Source organism: Panthera onca, chromosome A3 (assembly GCF_046562875.1).
Source record: "Panthera onca isolate mPanOnc1 chromosome A3, mPanOnc1 haplotype 2, whole genome shotgun sequence".
Classification (NCBI taxonomy): Eukaryota; Metazoa; Chordata; class Mammalia; order Carnivora; family Felidae; genus Panthera; species Panthera onca.
In genome coordinates this window covers 60,933,097-60,948,147 of record NC_138341.1, presented here as the reverse complement: position 1 = coordinate 60,948,147, position 15,051 = coordinate 60,933,097, and the positions used below count along the sequence as shown (strand labels likewise).

The 15,051-nt window shown below is 33.5% G+C and overlaps 1 protein-coding gene across 3 annotated transcripts in view; it reads right to left on the bottom strand.

Annotated features, from left to right (window-relative positions):
• USP34 (ubiquitin specific peptidase 34) overlaps positions 1–15,051 on the bottom strand; it is a 249,644-nt gene that overhangs the window by 97,146 nt on the left and 137,447 nt on the right. For all 3 annotated transcript variants that reach the window (XM_078444514.2, XM_078444515.2, XM_078444516.2), the window contains 7 exons: positions 14,682–14,795; positions 12,801–12,900; positions 12,537–12,696; positions 9,690–9,816; positions 9,446–9,593; positions 3,904–4,004; positions 3,285–3,494 (listed from right to left, as the gene is read on the bottom strand). In XM_078444514.2, coding sequence (XP_078300640.2) covers positions 3,285–3,494; positions 3,904–4,004; positions 9,446–9,593; positions 9,690–9,816; positions 12,537–12,696; positions 12,801–12,900; positions 14,682–14,795 — 960 coding nt within the window. The remainder of the gene's footprint in view (positions 1–3,284; positions 3,495–3,903; positions 4,005–9,445; positions 9,594–9,689; positions 9,817–12,536; positions 12,697–12,800; positions 12,901–14,681; positions 14,796–15,051) is intronic.

Sequence of the window (15,051 nt, the reverse complement as noted above, 5' to 3'; positions counted from 1 at the left end):
ATTACTTATAAACAATAAATATATTTATTCAATAAATTGATTATGTCAAAGTAGTAGTTTTTAAACTTGTTACTGGATGCTTTTTGGAAAGAAAAAAGTGACCTGTAAATCTTGATACTTTAATTCAGGAAACTTTTCAAATAGAAGTGAAAACATCTGTCTTACAAAGCCATTCAAGTAAATTTCAAGAACATTATCAGGTCACTATTCTAACTACGACAAAGTCTTGGTGAATTAAATCCTTGACCTTACGCATTTGGTAAAAGAGTACATCTTTTTTATTTTGCTAATCCATATCTTATTTTCCAGTCTCACATAAGCAGAGATTAAGAGGAAAGCAAACAATTTTTTAAAAGCTACTTTTTTCCATTATCATGTGTTAAATTTGAACTCTGTTAGATGCTGAGATAATAGTAACCTGAAAAAGGTTTCAGAAAATATATAAGAAATAGGCAAGTTTCCTTTTTTTAAAAAATTACAGCACAACCCCAAGAAGTAAATAAACAGCTAAAGCTAAAATTTACAATTTTGGAATTTTCCAGGGTATGAATTTGTGTATTATTTTATTACTACTGCTGTCATAATGACTTTTTGCTAGGATACAATGGATGCCAAAGGAATCTTCTGTATATCTATAAAAAGTTTAGTTCTTTCTGTATAATGATATAAAGCTAGCATATCTGAAAACAAGGAAATCTTAGAGTCTCAAAGTATCCTTTGCTTTTCACAACCCTAATGAAGAGAAGCAACCCAAAGTAACATTTTTAGTTCAGTTGGGGAAATGGCACTGAAAATTCTTCAGTAACATAAATTCATTACTTTGTAAACACCAAGTTTAAAAGACAGAAAAGTAAGGCTGTACTCTGTGCAAAGAAACAATCTGAAGGAAAAAAAAAATCCCAGGTGCAAATGTATGTGCTAGGTTATGATTAAAAAGCCCCACAACATGGGTCATTCACAACAAAGATCCTCTATTTTTATTTTTGTAACCTTCCACAAGACCAAACCAGTTTTGGGAAAACAAAGGAACCCCACATCAACAATGGTATACTTGCCACAAATTTCAAAAAAAGACCTGCTCAAAACTGAATTCTTCCTCTCCAGTTCAGGCCTCATCAGGACTATTACAATGGCCTATTCACTGGGCCTCCTACCTCCAAGTCTTTGTTTTCTCTAATACATCCATCACACTAACACCTACACTTTGTTTCTAATACCCCATAAAAGATTTCATTTTGTTGCTTTAAAATGTTCTGCGATAATGGCAAAGCATTTTACACAGAAGAAAAATCTCATATGGCCCTTTGTGGTACAGGTTCCAATCTCCTTTTCATTTTTTTAATTACACTATACTCACACTCCCAGTATTTCAAACATGCCATTCACTTTTTCTGTGAATCTATAATGCTCCTCTTTGCTCTTAGCAGCAGGACCCAATTTGAAAGACTCTCCTTTTGCAAAACCTTCCCCAAATTTTTGTTCCCTATGTTCCCACATCTGTATAGCAACCCCCAAGAAAACGGAATTCTTCTAATTATCCTTCTCTCTTTTAAACTGCCCATACAGTGCTGACATGAAGTAAAAGGTCATTAAGTATTTGTGGTATAAAATACAAAAGGTAAAAAAAAAAAAAGGAGGCTTATAGGGATCTGTTACTAATTATTCTGTTACTAATTATTGAACAAAAGAAGAATTTCTTAGGAATTTAAAAACTTGGGGCGCCTGGGTGGCTCAGTCGGTTGAGCGGCCGACTTCGGCTCAGGTCATGATCTTGCGGTCTGTGAGTTCAAGCCCCGCGTCGGGCTCTGTGCTGACAGCTCAGAGCCTGGAGCCTGTTTCAGATTCTGTGTCTCCCTCTCTCTGACCCTCCCCCATTCATGCTCTGTCTCTGTCTCAAAAAAAAAAATAAACATTAAAAAAAAAAAAAAAATTTAAAAAAACTTGCCACCACAAGAAACCCCAAGCTATGAGGAACATACGGCTCCACAGCAGTTACCAATGCATCCACAATCAAACATATTTTGCAAACAGGGAAAAAAAGTCACTTAACATTCTTGGGAAAGAAACAATAAGCACTATTTTATATGGCACTCAATCTCAAAATAATAATTCACTGCATGAGACACATGAATGAATATCATCTTAGGATAAGTCCATTTAAAGGCATTAATATATATCAGCAGACTAACACTGAATCCTTTTGGTGATCTCACTCTTTTTACATACCATCTTCATAGTGATCACCCACACCTTACTTCTTCAGACCAAACCCCTTCTCTGAGCTCCAAACACAATTATATACGATTCCTTGACATTACCACTTAATGTCCCAGGAGCATCCATTCTTCATCTCAAATGGAATCTATCCAGTTGCTCAAGACAGAAACCTGGATGCCATGTCCTGTTTTCCTTCTTCCTGAACATGAGCCTATCTCCACTCCTAATCCAATCCACAACCAAATTATGTTGTTCTGATCTGCAGTCCACTTAATTTGTCCACTCCCTTCATTCTATTCCAGGGCACCGTCAGGGCTTTCTTGAACTAATGCATTAGGTTCCTTATTACTTTTTCTACTTTTACCAAACAAACCTATTACCTTAAAAACCAAAATCAGAATGTGTGCTCCTTCCCTCTGCTTAAAACATCTTACTGCTAATCACCTTACAAGGTGAAAAGGAGTAAAATAAAAACACGTTGCATGGCCAGACTGGTTCTATTCACCTTTCCTATCTTATTCCTCTCATTCCTCTCTCCCACTAGCCTCCACATTCTACTCATTATTAGCACTCCAACAATTCCTACACCTGCCTGATTCCTTATATGAAGGGCTTCAGGAATCAATTACTGTATGCAGGCGATCCCTCAATTGTCTTCATTTAGGTGGCTCCTTTTCATCCTTCTAGCTCAGGTTACATATGGTTTCCTTCAGAGAAACCTTCCCTGACCAAATAATATATATGAGTTTCTGCCTATCCCTACTCCCTAATAACGTTAGTTTTAGCAGCCATCTGTGTCTAAATTTTAGCTGTTAGTTTACCCAAAACTATCTGCCAGGCATATCAATTATTTATCTTCCCCACTAGACCGAATGAAGGCTGAAGCTGCCTATTTTGATCCTTGTAAAACAATGCTTAAAACACACTAGTTTTGGATCATATTAGGCCGTTAAATACCTAATGAATAAATAAATGGACTCATAGGTTTTATTGCACTTACAAGTACAATATTTTCCACTCAACAGAAAGACAAACAATATACTGTAAAAATAAAATGATATAGTCACCTCAGTATCTTCCACTGCCACTTTTCCTGAGGGTGGTTTAAATGATGCAAGCATCTCTAATAAATCAAAAAGAGTAGTTAAATGAGGTTCTTGTAAAAGCAAAAGCATAGGAATGTTGTCCTTCTGAGGGGGTGGTAGGCAAGATGCAGGCAGCTGAACACCTTCCCCTTTCCGTTCTCTTCTTGGTGCACCCAAAGATACAAATACCATCTATAAAAATAAGAGCAAAGGGGAAAAGTATAATATTAAGTATAAAATTAAAGTATTATGTATAAAATAACTTCACAAAATCCCCCCCAAAACTTCACACACAATTAAAACAAAAGCAATAATTGTTTTTGAAGGATACCTTCAACTATTTAACTGTTGACTTTAATAGTCAATACACATCATTAAAACTTGGGGCACCTGGGTGGTTCAGTCAGTTAAGAGTCTGACTTTGGCTCAGCTCATGATCTCACACTTTGTGAGTTTGAGCCCCACATCGGACTCTCTGCTGTCAGTGCAGAGCCTGCCTCAGATCCTCTGCCCCCCTTACTCTCTGCCTCTCCCCTACTCACACATGCACACCGCCCCCCAAATAAACAAACATTAAAAGTCAAACCACATTTGTGTGTACCTGCATATCCTTAAAACCAAGCTCATGAAGTGCTTTTTCATCATAATCTGTTGTTAACTCATGTCCAGATGAAATCATCCTGACAGGTCCCATAAGGCCTCCTTCAAAACAGCAGAAAACATTAAATGAACATTTTTATAAAAACTTATTTGCTGACATGAATACATGGTTACAGTATGTGAGCCTTCCTCCTAAAGAGCCTCATTTCACTAAATTAATCCCTTACGCTGCTTTATCTTTCTTTAAATACTTAACGAGCATCTGACATTATGTATCTTTCTCTCCTCCAAAAAAAAATCCCAGTTCCATAAAGGCAGACATTTTATTACATTCAGAGATGTATTCCCAGTACTAGAACATAACAGGCATTCAAATTTTATTGTTTAATCCATGAACTTTTTTTTAAAAAGGAAATGCTTGACAGAGTAGGAAATTAAGCAAAATGATGAAATATCAGAGGAATGATTTAAACTTAAGTATTGTTCAATTTTATAAACTTCATGTAGAAAAATTCCATTGGATGGACACTACACAGCTCAAGAATGAGTGAAGTAGGCCTACTGCTTTCCATAATGATGCAATTCTTCACCAAAACTGTGTTACTATAATTCCTTAAATGTTTAAAGGCTAGTACCAAAACTCATCTATTACCCTTTTTGGTTTTCCTCTCAGAACTTCTGATATTGCTTAGTGTATTCACAGTTTATTATTCAGAATAATTTCATCAAATTTAAAATAAAAATTCCATTAAGATTTCAGATAGAATACATTAAGACATAAATTAACTTGGTATCTCTATTATAATATGTGTACAGAAACATGCTAGGCATACCCACTTAGTCAAGTGTTCATTTATATATCTCAATAAAAACTCTACATTCAACTTCTGATACTTTGGCAGGTTTTTATTAAATGTCTTTTCTACCTTACTGAGATAATACAGTCTATGATTATTTATATTTTTTACAATATTGAGATAAAAAAATCCTTAGTTGTGATGGAATGCTAAGATAATATATAGCTGGTTTGGTTCCCAGTGTGTCAGATACTCTAAGCACACATAACTTTGTTCCAAAAGGAATTAAGATGGCTAGTACTTGATTTAGGCTCTTGAATTCTATTTGGTATGAGACAGGCCTACACTTACTATACGTTAACTTTTGATTATAATGGTTTGAATTGGCTTTTATAATTAACGGAGGTTTCCATCTTTTACCAGTTTCTTAAAAAAATATTTATTTTTTTACATTTATTTTTGAGGGGGATGCGGGAGGGGCAGAGAGAGAGAGGAGGGGGAAACAGAGACTCAGCAGCAGGCTCCATACTGTCAGTGCAGACCCCGATGTGGGACTCGAACTCACAAACCATGAGATCATAACCTGAGCCAAAAGGAAAAGTGGGATGCTTAACTGACTGAGCCACCAGGTGCTCCTCTTTTACCACTTTTGAAAGCGTCTTTTTTAACATAAGAACTGCTTAGTCCTTAAGAGTTCTGTAAAGAGTTACCAACTTTTAAAAATTTTAAGTCTTAATTCAATAAATGTTTCTAACCAATAAAAAGCAACAAAAAATCTGAAAAAACCCTCTTATGATGGTATATTAAATATATATACTTTTTATCCTTTGAAACTCCAATAAATTGAATTTTAAAATTTTTACTAATTATTGGACAGGGAGGAAAAAGGGAAGAGATAATATCAACCAAGTTTGTTAAGTTGAAAAACAAATGAAGTGGTAACTAGCAAGACCCCAAAAAGATAAATGTCAAACCAGAGATAGGCTTATAACCTGTCATTTGATTTATACTGGTTTAACACAGAAATAAGATCAACACCTGACAAAGACTAGGAAAAGGGGGAGGGGAAAACAGAGAGGGAGAAGGAGGGAGAGAAAGAGAAAAAGAAAAAGAGAGGGGAAGAAGAAAAGGAAAAGAAAATCAAGTCTGTGATCTATGAGACATTAATAGTCTAGGATATATTTAATTAGAGGCCCAGAAGTTAGGCTGAGGGGAAAGGAAAAAGAAAAAAAATATTTGAAAAATACATATAATTGCTAACCTTTTTCAAATTCGGTAAATATTATAGACCCAAAGACCTAAGAAGTTAAACTTACCCAAACTACATAAACACAAAGAAACAAGAAGGCACGTTAAAATCAATCCCCTGAAAACCAATGTCAAAAAAAATTCTTGGGCTGTCTGACTGGCTCAGTCAGGAGATCAAGCACCTCTTGATCTTAGGGTCTTGAGTTCAAGTTTCACCTTGGGAGTACAGCTTACTTTAAAAAAATTTTTAAAACCAAAACAACAGCAAAAATATTCTTTAAAATCAACCACAGTTACAAAGACATACCGTACACAAAGGATGACAGAAAAAAAACACTTTCAATCAGAAACTCTGCAAGCCTAATGACACTGGGTAGCCCCTTAAGAAGTCCTGGAAAGAAAACACTTCCTGACCTAAAATTCTATGTCCAGTGAAAATATCCTTCAAAAGAGAAGGCAAAATGAACTTAACAAAAGCTTGAGAAAATATACCACCAAAAGACTTGGAAGTACAAACATTTTTAAAGGAAGTTTATTAGAAGAAAGAAAATAAAGAGAAAGAAATCAAATGGAAATTTTGATCTATATATGGGAATGAGGAGTGCCAAAATGGTAAATATATGATAAAAAAGAGAAAAGATGACAAGAAACTAATAGAAAATAACCAGATAATTTGCTAAACATTCTATTTAAAATGCAGAAACATGAGTCTGGATTTTTAAAGATTCAACGATTAAAAACAAATAGCCTCAAAAAGATATGTAACCATGAAAATGGGAGTACTCAAGGAACAAAAACGAGATGTTAGATACTAACAGCATGTTAGTATCTATGTTAGATACATGACAGCAAAAAATGAAAAACTCAAAAGAAGGTTGAGCAAAATAAAGCTGAAAACATCTCACAGGAAGTTCAGTTAAAGTCAAAGAAATGAAACATGAAAAAAGTAAATTTGGAATAGTCCAAGAGATGCAACATGTAGATAATAAAGAATTCCTAGAAAAAGAAATTATTAAATAGTGGACAGGAAAACAATAAACTAATTCAAGAAAATTTCCCCAAATTAAAAGATACAAGTTGCCAAACTAAAAACTAAAGTACCCATCACATTAGTTGAAAACAGACCAAATACTCAGACCGGGTATTACAAAATTTGAGAACAAGGAGAAGACTAATTAAACCCTACAAAAGAAGAAAACAGAATATATTAAAAATGTTGGAAAGCAAATGGCTTCTGGAACAGCAGCAACAGAAGAAATGCAATGCAGCAATACCTCTAAAATTCTGAAACAAAACTATTTCCAATCTAGACTTGTGTACCCAGCCAAATTACCATTTAAGTATAAAAACATGAAAATTTTTGATTATTCAAAGAATCAAAACTTTACACCATCCAATCTCTCGAGAAGCTACTGAACAATTGCATTGTATTCCAGAAAGAAAAAAAAAAAAGTGAACCAATAAAAAAGGTATAGGATATCAAAAAAAGGATATCCAACATAAGACAGAGGCAAAGAGAAAAACCAAGAGGATGATAAAATGTATCATACTGCTATGTATCAGATTTGGAGAATAAAAGTAGGATCAGTGATAATACAGAAATGCATTACTGAGGGGCCATCATGACCAAAATCCCTGTTACCTGCATGATATCTTCCCTGTGGAAGGAATGGCAAGTGGACTTGACCTGGATTCTTATCTGTACCTGAACTACCTTCACCATATGGTGGTGAGGTGTCTACTCTCATCTCCATGTCCTTTTATCTGAATCAGGAGAAAACATTCATATCTCATGGAAGAAATTGTTAGTCTATTCTTGAGAGATGAAGTAGGTCATGAAGAGATTAGAAAAAGTAATAAATACCCAATATATTTCTGTTATGTATTCCAGTGTCTTGCCAACATTATACAGCACAATTGTGTATACAGCACAAGACCTATACTTGAGAACTTTCCCACTGACATCCTCAGATGAAGCTTTATAAACCCTTAAGAGGAAGTTAAAATAAACACTCTCTTTAGCTTGTTTCCTTCTGTGATCCTCTAATAACAACTGTATTCCCCTTTTCCTTTATCAAATTTGTGCTTAATATTTTCACAAAACTAAACACATTTTTTAGGAATATATACATTAGAGGTAAAACTACAAAGAACACACAAAAAAACAATAAACTAAAAAGTCAAGACATCATTAAAGAGAAGTAGAAAAGAGGATATTAAAGAGAGATACACAAGTAGCTTCTAATAATGTTCCAGGTCTTAATCTGGATGGTATGTACATGGACACATTTCATTTTATTATTACTAATTTCATATTCTCTTTATGTAAAATATATTTCAACGTAACTAAAGAAAATACCTTTGACTGGAAAATCCCATAACTAGGTATTTACCCAATGTACATTAGATGAGATAGGTGTGGGGATATTCTCTGTGGCCATGCTTGTAAATGGCAAAAAAAAAAAAAAAAAAAAAATGCAAACAACCTAAATGTCCATTAACAGAGGATTAGTAAAACATATCACGGCACCACCATATAATAGGATATGTAGATTTAATAAGAATGAGGTGACTTTCCACATGCAGTATAAATAGAATGCTACCATTTGTGTTTTAAGTACATGAATATTCTTACATTAAATCTTGGTATATCTTAAAGGGTATGTAAGAAAACAACAACAGCATTTGCCTCAGAAGCAGGGAAATGGATGGTTTAGAGATAGGGGTAGGAGGGACACTTTTCAACAACTCTTCTATGGTACCAAGAATATTTATTAATTAATCAAGAACAAAATTAAAGATCTGATACTTGAGAAGACACTTGTGGTTCCATCTTAAGCATGATCCACCTTACTAAAAGATGCCAAAGAATTACTTCACATAGGCAGGTTGAAAATCCTTAAGCTTTTAAACTTTAAGATTTTTTTTTTCTAAATATAACTTAGCCTATTACATTTTACTTAAAATTTAAAGATCTGATATTATAACAGCTTCCTTTCATGGTTGTTCCTCTGATTAACTCATATTTTATGTACTATGGAAAAACACTAAAAATGCACTAGTGGTAACAATAAATGAGGAATGGAATATACCTTTCAGGCCTATATGAAAAATTTCTTAATATGATACTCTTTTGGAGGGAAGGGGAGATGTACAGGTGGGATTTAAGGGTGTATTATTTTCATATGCTCTGGGGAAAAAAGGGAAACAAAATATAACAAAATAGCAAAGAAAATTTATTGGGTACAACTGGGTACTTAAGTAGTGCAGGGAAACCTAAACTTCTAACTCTCTTATTGTTTATCAAACAACTTCAAAAATAAAATTTTAAGAAAAATGAGGAAAAACGTTTGCAAATAACATCTGAAGCAACCCTTAATACTTCCCTATGAATCAATGGCATGATACCAAAAGGTATCTAGAACCTTAGATACCAAAGGTTCTAAGTTCATATATAACAGAACCTAGAAAATATGAAAATTTAAACGTTGGACTTACCAGGAAACTCTCCCTTTCGACTGCTTTGACCAAACTCCTGAAGCTGAGCTTGTTGATTTATTTGTTCTTTCTGTAAATTTTCATACCAATGAGTTACTTCAGCCCTAAGATCTGCTACCTGGTCACTAGGATACATTTCAATAGTCATCTGAAATATGAGATGCAACCAATTTAAAAATACAACAAAAACAGTTACTTGAGCTGGGAAATGTTATCAATTTTGAAACTAAAATTGTGTAACTACCTTGTCAGGAAGTCCGGCTGGCTGGCATACGACCCTTAGCGGCAGGGACTGTTTGTCACTCAGTGCTTTCAAATGACTACTAATACCAGTGCCTTCAATTTGCCACTGTCTGAGATGATAGGCAAACCTAAAACACACAAAAACCACACATAGGAAGAATATCATTTTAACCCATATTAATGTTACAGAAGTTGTTAATATTTCACAAAATGAAAAAGCCCACAAAAGGTTGTAGCATATTCCAATGTACTCTACAGCACTAAGTTTAGATTCATCACACTGAATTAAACTTTAATGCATAAATACAGCTAAGAGTTCCTTTAAAAAAATAGTTTCCAAGAAAAATTACTGAGGGGAAAAAAAAAAACCCACTGAGAAGATTACTTATTTTTTTTAAAGGGGGGAGTGGAGGGAAGTAGTAGAGGCAGGAGGAATTTAAAGCAACAAACTAATCCAGAAAGTGAAATGGCAAGTTTTCATTCCTACATTCAGAAGAGGAAAAAAAAGGATTAGGAAACATTTTTCAGAGACAGAAATGTATCCTAGTAAATATATGTTAACCAGTCTAACAGAATTTGAGTACTGATTCCATGACGGCTAAAATTATAAAATAAAATCACAAAGACTAATCTTTAGGAAGAAAGGCATCTAGCAGGTGACTCACTAAATACTGTCAGTTTTCTAACTGATTTTCAGTCGTTGAAGACAGGATCCAAGATACCTGAATTTAGTTAAGAAAAGAATTACCAATATCAAAAACTACCCAGCAATTCTAGAATAGGACATAAAGTAAAGGAATAAATGGACTTGATTTCCTAGAAGGTATTCAATGTCCAGCTTTTATGGCTGAGCAAAAGAGTGATCTTAATTTTTTGAGGCCAGATAATTATTTGTTGTGGGCAAGGGGACGTAGAGGAAACAGCTTTCTGCACTGTAGGATGTTTAGCAGCATCCTTGGTCTCTATCTACTCACTATAATGCCAACAGTAGCCCCTTCTCCCTTCAGCTGTGGTAATCAAAAATGTCTCCAGACATTATCTAACGTACCCTGGGAAACAAAATCACTATGGCTGAGAACCACGGTTTAAATGATAACCCTTTTTCTTTTTAAAGAAAATCTTTTTTAAAAGACAGTTTTATTTACTCTCTTAATATAAGGAACACATAAACACAATAATTACTTTATACTGTAGTTCTATAAATGTTAGGCAATTTTAAATCAGAACTAAGCACATTAAGCACTTGAAATTGTACAGTGATACTACACAAAGATGTGCATAAAAATACCTGACATTTTTACACTAGATCTTAGTTTTTTGAATATTCGTTTCCTAGTTTCTCTACTTGGCACCCAAAAAATAAGTATTTATGTAAGTTATTTAATACCAACATTAACTTCTAGAGTGAAACATGAACAAATACAAAGATTTCTATCGAAGGATACTACAATCATTTTTCATGAGTTAGAAAAAAATTGTATATCTGAGAAGGGATTTTGGAACTGAAATTCATTCAACTTATAAAAAGCACCATTGAAATTTAATTTACTTTTAAAGACTTTTAAAATAAATACTTATTTGAAAAACACAGGTAACACCGTGTGAAGACTAAGGGTTTGAACCAATAGGCCCTTTTTGGTTTGTGGTTTGTAGACTCTGCAGCAAAAAAGGATATTTTGGAAGAATATATATCATCTCATTAACAGTAACTATCTCCACTAGGAAGAGATAGATTACAATGACTTTAATTTTCTGTAGTATTCCCTTAGTAAAATATCTGAATTTATTATAAATAGTATGTATTAATTTTTTAATGAATTTGAATAAGACACATCACTACATTTGCTTATTTATTTTTATTTTTACAGTGGTAAAAGTTACAAGGCACTGTGATGTTTCTGTTCAAAAAAACTCTAGAGTTCCCTTACACATTCTTTAAAAACACAAGGAATTACTTAAGTATAATTCCCACAAATTGCAATCATAATCAAAATAAAGAATTTTGCGATGCCCAAATATACGAAATCATGAAGCCATGTTATTTATAAGGAATGTGTAGAATATCTTTTATTCAATATTTCCTGATATTTTAAGTAGAATCTCAATAAATATCAATTGTAAAATTCATTATCAAACTAACCTCTGAAGTTGAGAGATTAATTTTAACAATTTTTTCCAACACAGTTCTTTGTATTTTTACATTTACTCATGATTTTTAACAAACAGAATTTCTTAATTAAAACTATCTACTCACCTTTCATTTCAGTCGATATATTCATAAATGTTAATTTGCTTTATTTCTGTATTACACAGGGTATGTCTAAATTAATTATACAGATATTCATTAACACAGAATTTTTTGATCATGTTTCCATGGTAAATGGAAATTCAAAATTAAAATACTGTCTCCTAGTCCAGGAAGAAAAAAAAACAGCAAATGAAACAAATGACTCAACTTGATTCAACTATGAGAGATTATTTGATGTTCTTGGTGAGGGTTTTAGAAACGTTTTTTGGTGGTAGTGTTCTGCCTTTCAATCATAGTAATACTTTCTTAGAGGTGGAATTCTTTCTAGAGATTCTTATTCATGCATATCTTCTCAGTGTTTAAGAATTTTTAAAGCTCCACAATATTTACTGGGAACCTATATTGCCTATTTCATGGCAAAGTGGTACATATCATGAATAAAAATACCTCTATTACTAACCCTTCACCTGTGATAAGTTAAGCTTTCTACCTGCCCCAACAAAACCTTTAATTTAATTTTAAGAATACTTTTGTACATGTCAGCAATAAAAGAAAAAAGCCTGAAATTCACTGTTAATAATGTGGTATAAAAAAAATTACCTTCTCCTAAATGCTTCCAGATGTGTCTTCAGCATAAGGAGTCCTCTTTCTATAACAGTGAGACTTGAGTGTGATTCCTGTTCAAGACTGCTAGAAGCTATCATAAGACTCTCCATACACTTACTAATAAATTCTTGCTCCTTCTCCAAACCCGTTTTACCTGAAAATCAAATGTTTAGCTACGTTAAAAAAACTAAACAAAAAATAGCCAAACAAAAGATTCTCACATAAAAATCCTCACAGACAGTATTTCAAATCACTCACCATTAATATAATAGGAGTTAATATACTGGATAGCTGCTCGACTGACATCACCAGACTGTGCTCTTAGAGCAATGCCCCAAAATTGGTCCATACCACAAAGCTAAGAAACAAAATATAATGACATTTATAAATTTTATCACTTGCCAAACAACGTAAATGATTAGAAGACTGAAATAACAAGTCTTAAAGTCACACATTATCAAAGACCTTTAATAACCTATACAGTACTCAGAGGCAATTCCTATTACAGAGTTACTAAATAATAAAAATTATGATAAGAGCCTTGGAAGTTTCCTCAACTACTGAAATATATCTCTATTGGTTCTAAAACTACTTATTTATAAAGCAGTTAACTCTGTGTGTGGAGGGGGCATAATGTTTCACTCAAAAGTTGTGACTATGTAGAGGGAAAAACTCAAATCCCCACAACACGCTATAGGTGAATAAAAACAAAACACACATACTTAGCAGAAAAAAGTTTCAATGCTTTCATCCAACTTACTGTGACAAAGCCACTGCTTGAAGATATTCACAGAAAAATTTTAAAATATGCTAACCCAAAATGTCACTTAAATTTATGATGTTAAGTATGAGATGACAAAGAGAGTGTTTTCACTGAAAACAGAAAAGGTGGAATCAAAATTCTCAAAAGCTGGGCAGGCTGAAGCAAGGTACCCTTCTGATAGGTAACTGAACAGCCTCAGCATTCATATCATCACTTACAAAGCAGTATTACCTCAAAATTAGAATATGAATACTTAGGTAAAACAGATCTGTCTGGTTGCCTGAAATTACCAAGTTGAAATGTATAAAGTAAGAATTAAGACCAAAATATTAAAAAAAAAAAAAATACTATTCAAACAAAGAAAAAAGGTAAGAAGATCCTATGAAAGCATTGCAGATCCAATTAAAATTATTCTTTACCACACAGGTTAACATCAGTTTTCCCTGTCTTTATAAACACAGCCTCAATTTCTAATGAAAATTCATGAAAAATGAGAGTACATACTCTCAATCAAAGCTAGCATTAATAAACTGGAACGTCCAATGAAGACTTCAAATAATTAGTCTGTATTAGGAGAATCTAAGAATTAATGCATTCAAGAAAACCCAGAAGCCACCCAATGAGGCAAACAGAATAGTAAGCCAGAAATAAGTCTAGCAATTCATGAGCATTCATGAAAGGATGGTCATGCCTCATGGTCAGAGATGATTTAAGGTAGATTCTATTCCATAGTGCTGTCCAAGAGCAAGTAAAAGCCTGGCAACAACAAATGGCATAAAAATCAGATTTTAGACAAATCAACCTTCAAACTGACAAAACTACTTGATTATATTATCTAGGAGCTTTTAAGGGACTAAAAGAACACTCAGATTGCCTCTCCTGCTTTAAGGAATGTGTAATAAGTTATCATTAAGCACAACCAGGGTTACCTTTGATAACAAAAAAGTCACCAAATCTGGGGCACCTGGGTGGCTCAGTCAGTCAGTTAAGCGTCTGACTCTTGGTTTCGGCTCTGGTCATGATCTCATGGTTGGTTGTGGAGCCCCACATCAGGCTCTGTGCCGACAGCTAGAGCCTGCTTGGGTTCTCTCTCTCCCTCACTCTCTGCCCCTCCCCTGCTTGTGCTCTGTCTCACTCTCACGCTCTCAAAATAAATAAACATGAAAAGAAATTGTTAAAAAAAAATCACCATATCTGCTTTATAAAGCTTTTTAAAACCAAAAGATAAAGCTTTTTAAAACCTAAGAATAACAGTCTTCATAGTTAGTAAATTCTCTGCTTGGTAGACTACGTAAGATAATTCAGTAATCTACTTTGAGAAATAAAAGAAAAATTCCTTAAGCTGACCTAATAAAATAACAGGTCTAAATCCATACCTCAGAGTTTGAACCACCATCATAGGCACTGGTCGCCAGTCGAGCCAAGTTACAGAGATGCTGAAACAGGTTTAACCCAGTCATGCTAATTGTTTCAGGTTTTAGCTGGGGCATCTAAAAAAAAAAAAAAAAAAAAAAAAAAAAAAAAAAAAATTTAAGCTAGTTTAGTGTGATGATTAATGCATTTTATTGAATTTAGATTAACAAATTTAATTTAACAAAGTTAATTTTATTGAAACCACTGAAGAAGAAAATGTATCTGCTCAAATTTTTAGTGCCGATTTAAAAAATTAAAACAGATACTAATTTAATGAAAATTTTATTCAAGTCATAATTGAAACCTAATATCTGTTTCAATTTTTAAGATATA